The sequence below is a fragment of the Pezoporus flaviventris genome, unplaced genomic scaffold (genome assembly GCF_033815535.1).
Source record: "Pezoporus flaviventris isolate CSIRO_AGI_PZ_B2104156 unplaced genomic scaffold, CSIRO_AGI_Pfla_v1 ptg000022l, whole genome shotgun sequence".
Taxonomy (NCBI): Eukaryota; Metazoa; Chordata; class Aves; order Psittaciformes; family Psittacidae; genus Pezoporus; species Pezoporus flaviventris.
This window is the reverse complement of record NW_026892570.1, coordinates 6,766,283-6,779,412: the sequence shown is the minus strand read 5'-3', so window position 1 is coordinate 6,779,412 and position 13,130 is coordinate 6,766,283. Positions and strand designations below refer to the sequence as shown.

The window sequence follows — 13,130 nt, the reverse complement described above, 5'->3', positions numbered from 1 at the left end:
TCAATGATTGAGCAGAATCATCTTTTTTTTCCCTGACAGTCAGGGCAAGAGGAAGGACAAGGTCTCATCAGTATTTAATATGACATTAAAGGAGAAACAGGACAAAGAATATACTGAACCTCAGGGCACACCCCCCACACCACTATCCCTTCCCCTTCTCCCAGGTTATCAAAGAATGCCTCTCTGACCCCCATTTTCAACATCAGGTGCAGCCAATCCCTTGTTCTGCCCTGTTTTCTCCAACACTGGGTGCAACTACACCCAACTTGAATGCCTATAGCACTGCTGCTGATATGCTGGTCTCAGCCTGGAACAAGGACAGTTAGAGGAGTGCCAGGATAACCACCTTGTTAGTGTGTGGGGTCCACGTAACACACACAGCCACTTCAAGAAGCAAAGCACATTCTCGATCTGATGTCAACTGAGAGCCAGCCATAACTGGACTTGGGAGACTCCCTTAATCTACAGGATCTGCCTCTATTCTGCATGGTCTGACACAACTTATTTGAAAAGTTGGAAATTTATATATATTTTTTTTAATCCAAATTTAATCTACCTTAATCTGTACCCACCTACATGGCAAGTGGAAAAAAGGCACACATCTTTATCATCATTACCATGGTTACTTATACATATTAAAATAATAGGAATAACTCACCATTTTCTGAGCCAAGTGGACAGGGAATGGTAAGAACCCTTAATAATCCATCTGGTTTGTATGAATAATGCTCAACTAACTACCAGAATGAGAGGGAAAAAAAAAAAAAAGAGAAAAGAAGAGAAAAAGATATGAAAAGGTAAAGATGATATAATTAATTGTCTCTTTAAAACTGTGTGCATATGTACGATTGGTACATATTACAGCAAGTGAACAGGGCATGCAGCAGATCTTTATTGCACATGTTCTTACTTCATCTTTACTTCTCTTTAGCAGGGATTTGTTTCTGATGCAACCTTATGGATGAATCTGGAACCTGATCCAGGAATTTGTAAGACTCAGGATTCCACACCCGGTTCTGCTACCTTTGTACCTCTGAGCAAATCACTTCTTTTTATAAGTCAGTTTGTCTTTTTTTCTTTTTTTCTTCCCCAAAATAGGTATAACTATAGTGCAGGAATTGTCCTCATAAGCAATGCCTTCTTTGGCCCTCAAAGTCGCAGTGGGATGTAAGCAATTAATAAATGTATAGCACCAACAGTTGTGGCCATTTTTGCTCCTCGGTTGTACTCACCATGCCATTTTATTACTGGTATTTTGTCTTTGGTACATTTGGGTATAAAGGAGGGGGGGTCTGTGAGTGAAAAAGTTGCAGACATATTTGAAAAACTTGTAAGACAGCATAGCTGCTTTTAAATTTCCACTGACTCCAGGAAAGTAATATGCAGGACTTTTACAGGAAAGGCTAAGAATGAATATATACAAGTAAAGACTCATATTTTAGATTTGTGGCTCACTTTACTTGTTTTAATAGAATTTTCAGCAAAGAGGATGTAAGAGATTTCTGCAGAGATTTAAATTCGCTTAGCATTTTCAATTTACACAGTCATTTCTCCAATACTCACTTTATTACCATTTATGGCATAGTCAACTATGAATTCCTTAATTGCTTAATCTTTACCAGGGTTCAGACATATTTTGGTGGTAACCTTCAGCAAACGATGTTTTTTCAGCCTTTAAGGTAGAATATTAGAAAGCTAAAGAATGCAGTATGTGCACAGCATCCTAAACCATTTCCTTTGTGCTTCCTAGAATTCTGTTTCTTGCTGTTATAAGCTCATTAGCAAAAGACTATACCTAGCATAGCTATTATTGATCACTTGCAAATGCAAATGGTCCTCCACTCTAGATAATATTCAGCTGCCTGCATAATAATTACAGCTATTTTGAACTGGCCCAAGCTGCAATATCACATGTGAAAAAGATCAAACTCTCTACACTTACAGAGTAAAGCTATGTGTATCCTAACATATGTTTTCTTCCTGTGTAGAAACCACATAAAGTTTGAAATATATGAAAAATAACCTGCCAAATGATGCTGCTGTTTAGATTAAGACTGTTGTCACACAGCGTCATAAAACAAGCTGCCTTACTCAGTTACACAGAAATATGATGACAGATATCCAAGTGATTCAAATTTAACAGACCTGCCAGAGGGTGTCAAATCTTTTCCCATCCGGTATGGAGAGCTTCCCTGTCTTATCTCTGTCAATACGGTAATGCAGTACTTTTCCATCATTCAGCAGACACAGGGCATAGGAACCATTGCTGTCCCTTTCTCGGATACTGTAGAAATAAGAGAGATTCTGATGGTTATTTTTAAAATCACCCTTTCATTTAAGCTTTTGAATTAAAACCAAATAAAATCAGCACTGCAACTTTTAAACACATTTTGTTAAGCTTTTCATTAATTCCTTAGTGTCATTTGGTTTTAGACATAATTCCCTATTTTTTTTTTTTCGCCCACAAAAGGCAAGAGATGACAACAAAAAAATTCAGGATGTGGAGCTCTTTGCTAGGCAGCTACAAAACATTGTGCAGCACACAAAGCACTCTCCAAGCAAGGAAGCATTTGAAGGCTTATGCACTGCAGGCCTGCAAAGCCCATGGAAATCTGAGAGCAGGATTCAGCATATGCAAACAGCTACACTTCAGTGTCCTCTAAAGTTGACCTAGAATTAAAAACAACAGATTACTGCCTTCGCTAAAGCAAGATTTCTCTCTCATATCTCTTATTTTGAAATAAAGAGATGACAGGAAGGGCAGAAGATAAAATACTAAAAAAACATAATGTGAAATAACAAATAAAGGGAAAATCTTTGTGCACTGAAGCATCTTGTTTGACTGGGAATGTAAAGAAAAGCATACGTTTCTGTAATCATAAATTCTTGAAATTTTGGTAAAGACATTAGTGCTTTGCAGGTTTCACATGAAATTCACATGAAATTTCCATGGTGTTGGGAGTATGTATCTGGTTTAAACTTCAGCAGTGAGAAATCAAAAAATGTAAAGACATTGTCTAGAATTCATAGGTAGGCAGGATGATTTTCTTACAGGAGATCTGTAAGTAACACCTGAGATGCCTCTGAAGACTGGCAGAGTTGTTTTATGTGTACTCAAGGCTAGCTCACACTGGGACCAGTGTCTTCTCGTGCCTGTTCCCAGAGTAGATACGAGTTTTATACTAGTTCCATAGCACTTCTGGGTTTAGAAAGTATGCTTTTTCTTTTAGTTTAAGTTGCCTATGTTCACTTGCTGCTGTCAGTGCAACAGAAATAGAGCTAGATTAAAATTTTCTGGAATAATGGGTTTGTCTTACGAAAAACCCAGATTCAGCAACACTGAAACATTACTTGTTCCATTGTGCTTAGAAATCTACTCATTCTCCCCTGAATTTTTTAAAAGTCCCGAAAAGAAATATAGCAGGATATGCTCACTAAAGTGTTGTGAAACTTTTCTGTGAGTAACACTAGTCCTTGCTATCATATCTCAGAAGACTGTAAATTCTGCTCTTCAGCTGACCCACTCAAGGCTGAACTAAAGGTGTTTTGTCTGAACTGCTTATGCAACTGTTTTTTTTCCAAGCAGTGATTCTTGCTGCATAAGATGTGAACAGGACACTGGCTAAAAAAAAAAAAGAACCAAGGTCAGTCTTTTTTCTGAAACCAAAGTAACTTGCCTAGTATCTCTAAAGCAACTTAAAACACCACAATCTGGTTTCTCATGATATTCAGATATTTTCTCAGAGTGCTGATTTCCTGTGATGACTGACCAGTGGTGAGCAACAGGTTCTGTTAAAAGGAAGAACGGCTTTTACTTTGTCTTTCTGTGACTTTCTTTTACCAAATAAGGCTGAAAAATATTTTCAGAATGTAAGACATTGTTTCTATAACACAAATGAACAGCATTTCGTTGCACTCAGATTTCTGTTCAGCATACGTAAGATTATAAAAATGCAATGGATTGTTTCCTAGTAAAAAATGTCCTTTGTGTTTCTCATGAGGAAATGGTGGCTCCAACACAATTAGCTCTACTAAAACCGATTCTCATTTGCAAGAGTTTTTACTGTTCCAAGTAGCATTGTAAACATTTCTTGAAATCACATTCATCAATGGGAGAAGAGTCCTGATTTCTAGGGACCATGGCATAGATCCAAACAGTCCTATCAGTATTCAGTGCACGATTTAGGAAGAGTTCAGGTTTAAGAGAGCATTTCTGAGCAATCCCTTCCCCCACTCCAACAGTTACATTAACTCTGAAGACATCTGCAGTTCACAGTCACAGCAACTTCTGTCAGACACCCCTATCACAGCATGCACAAAAAAATCTCCATTCTAACACTTATGACTGACCAGTTCCCAGACACAGCCTCTTTTTCTTGGGGTTATAGCCCAGGTGTTTTTTTAAACTGTAGCCAGTCAGCTCCAGGACAAATTGGATCCCTACAGAACACAACAGGAGGTACTAGTATCTTCCAACACAGGTCTGAAGAGCAGAAGTGTCAAGAGCATTGAAGCAACAACCAAATAAGGGTCTAAGTCTCAGTTTTGGCAATGAGATCCCTTACTGGTCCAAAAAAAGTGCTCTCACAGAACTTATCATCATAGATCAAAAACTTTTACTACCTTTGGTGACAAGTACAGTCACAGACCATGATTTGCAATTTCATTTTGGTTATGAAGACTGTGATAATGGCTGCCTAGGTTAGACTAAGCCTCCAAAACTTCATTTGGGTACACTATACCCAATATCTTACAGTACCGATACTGTGAAAAATGGTATTCAAAAAAATGGTACCAAATAAAAGGCTGCTCAAACTGAAAGGTTATAAAGTGAAACCTCTTAAAATTGAAATCAAGGTTTTCACATCTTCTTGAGGATGCTGCCTGTACTACCACGGGCTATCATGTTAGATTTGGGGTCTTGCTTCATATATGAAATTCTCCTATGAAACGAAAAAACCCTGAAATTCCAAACGCACTATCTGCCTCAATGTGCTTGGAAATTACAGACAGTACTGATAACAACAACAAAAGAATCTTCATTTTAAAAAGCTGTATATAAAAAACCAAAAAAGTATTTCAACAAGGAAGGAAGCCACTAGTGAAATATCACCTGGTCCTCGATTTCATGGCAATTGTAGTGAAATACAAATCTACAGAGTGAGAATATACAGATAAGAAACACCTGTAAATAAACAATCTTTTCACACATTGAGATTAATCAGAAACAGTGATAATGAACAATGAAACCACTGATAATCAACAATGTTACTGAAATCAAATTTGAATACATAGATACATGAGAGAAGCACCAAGGTATCCAGAGTTTCTAAGACATACATTTTAAAAGAGCAATTTTAGAAAGATCTGAGAAACTCAAATTGTTATGCAATGCAATGTAAAAAAGGTTTATTGATTTAAATTTTCATGCAGTGTACTTTTGAGTATTTTTTATGTTTCTGTGAATGTAATCAAAATAGCAGCCAGGAAGTATTTGGTATATCATTACAAAGTGTGTAAATAGCTATCTGTTTTCTCATTTGGTAGAATCTCTATTTTTGCTTGGAGGGAAAAGAACGAATGTCTGTTTTTTCTGCTTCCAAGTGAAAAGCCAAATGATCTCTTTTTTCTAAAGGAAAAAAATTCCCTGAGGGTGAAAAAAAAATAAACTGCTATTACAATATGCCTCATTGACTGTGTAGGAAAGAAGTCACAGCATTCTACAGTGGAGAATAATGAAGGAAATAAACTAGTAAAATGCTTGCTTTAGGAATGGTGTGAAATATTATCAGTCCTGAATCCAAAGGTGTGTTAAAAGTTTGTTCTCAGCCTTGCTTTGCCTTCTCAGTTATAACAGCTTCCTTGATGTCAGAGATATCAACATTCCCCACTGCTGATCAAACTCCAGCCATTCCCTGCTTGTCCGCCTGTATGTATATCTCTCTCTCGTAACATTATTAACAATATGGCTAGTCATTATCACTTCAAATATGACTGCACATATTCTGAGTTGGAGTGCAATAAGGAATGACCTTGATGCTATCTGTAAAAGGATCATACAAAGGAAAAAATGGATTGAGTGCAGTCTTCATCTACATTTGTGTTCTCTTGGGGTTATAATTTCTCTGTTTAGTAACACATTAAAAGCTGTTTCAGAAATGTCAGCATACTGTAGAATTTAGGAGCTAGCTCAGGCACACACTACTGCTATCTACAATACAACCTAAAACTTCAATTCGTGGTCACGCTAGTAAGCTGCACAGTGAAGAAACACCTTTGCGAGAATGACTGCATCATTGCAGACTATTCTGTTGGCATTGCCAGCAATGCTGGCATTACCCTGCCAGCAAAATACACTATGCTCCACTAAAATTTGCTCCTTAACAAGTAGCTCTGCTGTATAACTGCACCTGTAACATGGGATTTTCTTGATACAGCTATCTCAGTCAGATATCTCAGTGTTTTTTTCACACCCCCAACCCACTCTGCTGCTAAAGCAGTGTATAGATAGCCTTCAGAAGCCACAGCCCTGCTGTAATGGTCTGCAAGTGGCACTTAACAGTGCACTTCACTGAAGATCAGCAAACACCTCTCCCAAATAGCTGTGGGCATCATCCAGGCTGCTGTGGAGGGGAATCTCCAGAAGCATGGTTCAATGTCTGTATTTTTTCATGTATCTTGGAAAATTTTTTAGGTCATCTAAGCCTAGCAAGTGCTTGGTAGTTTGAAGAGGAGCTTCATCATTAACATCTCTAAATTAAGCTCATGTCTAATAGGACTGTTTTCTCTTTGTCTGATATTAACGATGTCCAATTCCATTTATGGATGCAAACAATACTGATAGATTTATTTAAAGAATACTTTAAACATCAGATAAATCACCTAGCTCAGAATGCACTCCACCAGTGGTAAATTCCTAGTGGAAGACAGTAAGATTAATGTACACATAGGCTGCTACATGTATCAAACCCACAGATTTTTGGTCAGACAAAAGACAAGAAGACTTATGGAAAACTGCACTTCAAAACTTTTTATTTCTAAATTGTTTTACTAGTGTTAACTGTTGTGACAAATAAGGGACAGTTTAGACTTGATGTCATGAGATGCCATGAGATGCTTGGATGAGTCACTGTGTTAGATTCACAATGCTATTCATATTCAGGAAGCTTTTAAATTCTTTCCATATTTATGGTATTTTAAAAAAAAAAAACCTAGATTTGATAATCTTGTTGTGCTGCAAAGCATCACTTTAGAAATCTGAGTGATAGATGTGTTCCCACAGAGACTGCAGTACTGGATTTTGTTTCAAGGTACGCATGTCAGACTGTTAGCAGATTTCTGGTGTACTGAAGTTTTAGAGACCCTTGTGAAAGACTATACAGAAATATTCTAGCCTTTTAAAATGTATTATTTTAATAAACAAGATTATCTTTTGTCAAATACCAGCACCTGTTTATGTTGAATAGCCTCATAGTACATCTCATTGAAAACCTACCTTCCTCCTATTTTCCCAGGCTCCAAGTCATATCTTAACACCTGAACTTCTCTTAGACACTGAATGTTTCTAAGTTTTACCTTTCACTCAGCTACCAGGCTTGAATGTATCGACCAACTTGAGAGAAACAGTCCCTGACCAGCTACATTCACAAGCACAAATTCACAGCCTTCAGCCTACAGATGGACAGAAAATACCGACATGCTCTGCTGATAGGTAGTGAAAAAGTATGCAATGCCTGGGCCTGAAATACAAAACGCACCTCTCTAGCACTCAGAAATTTTGCTGCTGCTGTTTCAGTTAGCTAACTAATGAGTGGTTTATTTCTCAAAATGTACTGAGCAAGCCCATGTTAGGCAAATCACATATGCAGAAAACAGAAAACCTGTCCAAATTAGACAGTTCTTTTCTTATTTCTGATGAGCCTCTAGGTCTACCAAGCTGAGATCTAGAGGAGCAGAGATCTAGGTCTACTGCGCAGAGATCACCAGTCTCTGATACAAACGATCATCACATTATTTCTCTTGCTGCTCTGGCTGCTGAATTATGGGGCAGATGAAGAGCTAACCCTGTTTCTTCCCCAGGAGAGTAAGAGTAAAGGGCAGCTAAGTGGTTACTAAGTTCTAAACCTGACAGGCAGTCTGTGCAAGAAGAACTAATGCATCATAAAGCACTGTACAGAAGTAAATAGTGTCATACTAAGAGGGACTCAAGCTCAACATACTGTCAGTTATATCTTCATACCATCTAAGCTCTATTGGTACATAGTTGAATTTTGCATTTTCCCCTCTGTGGGGTTTATCTACCTCATGAGAAAGCAGCTGCCTGATTTCTAGAGAACTATTATAGATAGGCACCCGCTGACATACGCAGTCCCACAGAGGTCTGACTGCCCCCTCTGAAGCTCACTGAGCACGTCACTGCAAACAGCACCAGAACATCCCTAGGGGGAACAGGAAAATGCTTGGGAGTATTTCCATTTAAAGCTGTAGAAATAACTATAGAAGATTAAAAAGAGACCAGAGTCTACAAAAGAGACTGAAAATGTCAAGTCTGCTAAAAATATTACACTCCTTCACTCCAAAGCACACATCTAGCTAAGAAATGATAGCTAAGAGAACCATTTCTCTGAATAAAAATAGTAAATCATACATATATATATATATCCCCAAAGAGAAGCATTTTGACCACACAGAAACCAAAGTGTGCAAGAAAGAAACTGGAAAATCTGCAAGTTTTAATACATGACTCAGGTCACTGATTAAATAGCACTGATTTGGTAAGATGTTAATTCAGAAAGTAGGATTTTTTTAATAGAAAAAAAACAAGCCATCAAAAGAAAGGGTTGCTGCTTTGTTTCAGATACCTGCTCCTGTGTCTAAAATGTAGAAAAAGACACTATGAAAATCACTGGGCAATGAAAAGGAGTGATAGTATGGTAATGCTGTGCTTGTATTCTGTGACAGTGACTACATTCATCAAACCAATGAAACTTCTGTGCTACAGGAAGAATAATTCAGAAAATATTAATCTGTGATAAGGGGAATCTTCGGATCCACCAAATTTTGTAACAAAAATTCTAACAAATTTATAACAATTTTTTTGTTACAAATGGCAACAAAAGCAACTGGTAAATGACCACCTGGATGACATAATTACGGCAAATCAGTGAAGTGAAAGAGTGGGTACTGTAGAAGCATACCCATCCTGCACTCACTCTTGGGGTTTTACTTTGGACTAGCTTTAAAAAAGTCAAAGATAGTCAAGTGCTGAAGACGACCACGTAAGTGGGTGAAGAAGTTTCTCTCAGGAATTGCACAGCTCTAAGTGATCCTTCCCTGTTCATGACCCTTAAGCTTCATTTTCTATCATATAAATACTTCCACTGGGGGACAGAGGGAAAAAAAAATGCTCAGTGAAAACACGTTTTCAAATGAGGGTTTTCCAAAGAAAATCTTTTTTTGCTAGAAGATTTTGCCTGGCTCTAATCTTCATGAGGTGACGGATGTTAGTCACTACCCTAAATGACGCATTTGCACTCAGAAAACAAAACATCACAAGGTCGAGTAAATGCAGACAGTGGCAGACAGAAAATGGCATTACCAAGGTAAAAGCAATTCCGTTTATCGCGTAAGTACAAAACCAAGCACCACCACTGTCCCTGGGAAACTGACAGTTATAGATCCCAACAGGCAGTTTGTATTTTTACAACTTTGGTGAGTCAGTGTACAGGGTGCAAGTGGCCAGACTGTGGCAGCCATGCTGTAGGGCCTCTCTGACAAGGCCAGGGGCTGCCCTGGTTCCAGCTGGCCTCAATGGACACTTGCGGAGGGCACTACCAAGATCATGGCACCACCAAGCCATGTATATGGTGTCTGCCTCTGTGAAAACATCATTAAGGACAGATGTACACTTGGTGGGTGGTGGTGGAGAGAAAAAGCCAAACACAAACCAGAAATGGCAGCACAAACACCAAGGACAGAGAAGGAGTCAGGAAGAGATGCTCCAGGCACCAGAGCGGAGTCTTCTGCAGCTTGCAGGAGGGGCATGGTGGAGCAGGTGTCCACATCATTGCCCTCCAGGCAGGTGGATGTTTCCTGAAGGATATTTCCTGTGGAGAGCCCATGTTGCAGCAGTGTGAGGATGAAGGAGCAGCAGAAAGATGCTGCTACAGGCTCACTGCAGCCTATACCCTACACCCATCCTCCCCTGTGCTGCTTGGTGGGGAAAGGATTCAGGTGTGAAGGCTGAAGTTGAGCCTGTGAGAACTGAGGGTGTGGGTGTGTGAGGGGAAGGTGTTTTATTTATGTTTTTGTCTTTGTTTCTTACTGTCCAGCTCAATTTTAACTGATAACAGAATAACTGTATTTCCCCAAAAGGAATCTTGTTTTGCCTATGAGAGTTAGTGGTATATGATCTTCCTGTCTCCATTTTGACCCATGATGCATTTCCATCCTGTTTTCTCCCATGTTACGTTGAGGAGAGGGAGTGTGACAGCCTACCAGGTAGGTAGGTTAGCCTACCACAGTCAGTACTGTTTATCAGTTATAAAACAGAGTTCAATGGATTTTTCTTTATTGAGTTTCTCTGAGGCTCCCTTTAGAATTAAACCTAGTACTTGATCAAAACCAATGATCCATGCTTTTGCTATGGTTTCCCATCTTTAGCTAAGTAGAAACCTAATCTTGGAAGCACTTGCTTAATACAGGGATGATTATGTCATGTATATCATGCTCGACTGGGCTCTCTCACTGTGAATAAGCCTTTTCACCTTTTAGGGCATACTCTCTCTCATTTGATTCACTCAAGGGTTCTGTGTAGTAACAGTGGTGGTACACAAAAATACCAGAAAAAAAACACTCACAGAAATTTTCCATTGTTCCTTGGCCCAATGAGGATACGGTGTTCTGACTCTTCCCGTGAGATCCTCCCATGGAACCATGGCATCTTTTCATGGGCTGTAGTGGCAATCAACTTCTCCAGCTGAGGCTTTTGACTAATGATAGCTTGTTCAAGAGCATGCCCCTAGAGAGTGGTAAAAACACAGTCAAACTGTCTCCTGCACTGAAAACATGACAGGTAGGCTCCCAGTAAAGGATTGCTTTTGGGACATCTATAATCTACACATATATAAAGAAAAGATCTGGTTGCTATGAAAATATTAAACCAGAAACTAATGTAGAATAATCTAAACATCACAGAGCTGGAATTCTTCCTTTACCTCTGATAAATAAAAAGAAAAGTAAGTAGTAAATTAATCTTTTAATATATCAGCATATAACTGAAAATTACACCGTATTTTTACACTGAGACATAGCTAACTATACATAGTCTCAATATCCTATGACAGTTTCCTGAAATAAACTGAACATGCTTTGAACTGCTGAAATGTGTTAATGTTGAGGACATCAGTACAAGTTCCCCAAAAGCAGGCAGGACAGTCCCAATTTTAGAGTGAACTATGTTAATATTTTGATATAACCTATATACCTATAAACCTACAACCTACCACTTGTAAATTTGGCCCAGAATTTGAGGGCAAAACCCCCTAGTTTCATCAGTTTTTAGCTTGAGTTCATCAACTTCCTTCTAGACTGGGCTCAGACTCATCAGAAAGAACTGTAAGCCTCAACACTTGCAGTAAGTTTCAGGCTTTTCCAGTTTGTGAATTGCTTGATATACTTTAGAGAACAAAACACACAAGGTTACTTGCTAGTAACAAAAGAGATGAAAAACCTAGTGTAACTCCATTAGTTCATAATGGTAATTCATGGCATCCCAAGGTGAAACAAAATTCCCACTTCAGTCTCCTACACTAGTGTTTCCACGTTAGGACTGGCTTCTTCACAGTCATTCTAAGGAAAAAATCCAACCTGTCTTCCTCAGCATGGAACATACCTGCTTGACACAGGCAGTACCAAAGATGTATAAGCGGTGTTCTGCAGTTAAGAAACCAAGTTCTGTTTTGGACAAATTTAAATACGCAGGAGGCCAGCTAAGAGGGGAGGATGCAAAACAAGCCACCATGTCACCATGCCTGCCTGCACATCAATGAACAAAAATTCAGAAACAAAAGCAATAAACAAACCATTTCTATATCTTGTTCATTACATCTATTTTGGTGCATGTGGAAATCTGATGACACAGATTAGTGCTAGATAGATAGATGGTAAATAAGGCTATACCAGCCAAAGACATCATAAAGCTCCTAAGTTTTGTAAAATTTAAGGAAAACTATTATGGCCAGCATACTGCATGCACTGGGAAAAAAGAAACAAAACAAAACCAAAACCACCCCCACTGCTCAAAACTCAACAGCTATGGTTCCACTGTGAAAAAATGCCACAGTATGCAACAGTAATAGCTGGAAACAAACACTGCAATCTCTTTTTTCTCCTAACTCAAAGACCACTGTATGGCAAAATCATCCTGGACTTACCTGCAAATTCCAAGTTTGTTTGACATACTCCCTGATGAGGTTCTCTTTTAAATCTTCAAAGGGTCCTGTTTTGGGTTCAACGCCTGGTGGTCGGTTGAAAGGTTTTCTCAACAGACAGATAAGGCCATCTGCTGCTTCTGAGTGATAGTTAATGAGTTCAGCAGGACTGGCATGCAACTTGCCTCCTGCAATTGCATATGAGCCACTCAGCTCCCTCTCGATGGTATAATGATGAACCTTCCTTCCATGGGCCAAGGATAAAGCAAAGCCACCAAGGTAATTCCGGCTTTGGCGGAGCAAGTACAGTCCATCACTCGCTCCTCCTTGCATCAGATACTCTTCTGCTTCTTCACGTGTAATATTGCCAAAGAAGTATGGCAAATGGTTAGCAGGGTTCACTGTGCTGGAAGCCATGTTTTTTTCTTTTCCAAGAAGCGAAAGTATTCTATATCTGAAAAACAGACGGAGACATGAGTATAAGCTGGAAATAAGAGAATAATCTAGTAACATGGCAATTCATATGTGGTATGTCAGAAGCACATTTTTTAAAAGATTTTTGGTTTTACCTTAGAAGTGCTCTTTCTAAATCGCAATTGAAGTTTTTCCTTGTTATAAAGCAATAGAAAAGTTTCCTATAACTGAACAAGTTACCTTTGACTCTTTGCCACTTTTCTTCTTTGCCTAGCCATACAGAGG

At 38.8% G+C, this 13,130-nt stretch overlaps 1 protein-coding gene across 1 annotated transcript in view; it reads right to left on the bottom strand.

Moving 5' to 3' along the window:
- Positions 1 to 12,880, bottom strand: part of SYK (spleen associated tyrosine kinase) — a 30,383-nt gene extending 17,503 nt beyond the window's left edge. Inside the window, exons 1-4 of the mRNA XM_061456358.1 lie at positions 12,435 to 12,880; positions 10,860 to 11,020; positions 2,146 to 2,284; positions 659 to 737 (exon numbers count right to left, since the gene is read on the bottom strand). Of these exons, the coding sequence (XP_061312342.1) occupies positions 659 to 737; positions 2,146 to 2,284; positions 10,860 to 11,020; positions 12,435 to 12,848 (793 nt within the window). The 5' untranslated portion in view covers positions 12,849 to 12,880. The remainder of the gene's footprint in view (positions 1 to 658; positions 738 to 2,145; positions 2,285 to 10,859; positions 11,021 to 12,434) is intronic.
- Between the last annotated feature and the right edge of the window lie 250 nt (positions 12,881 to 13,130).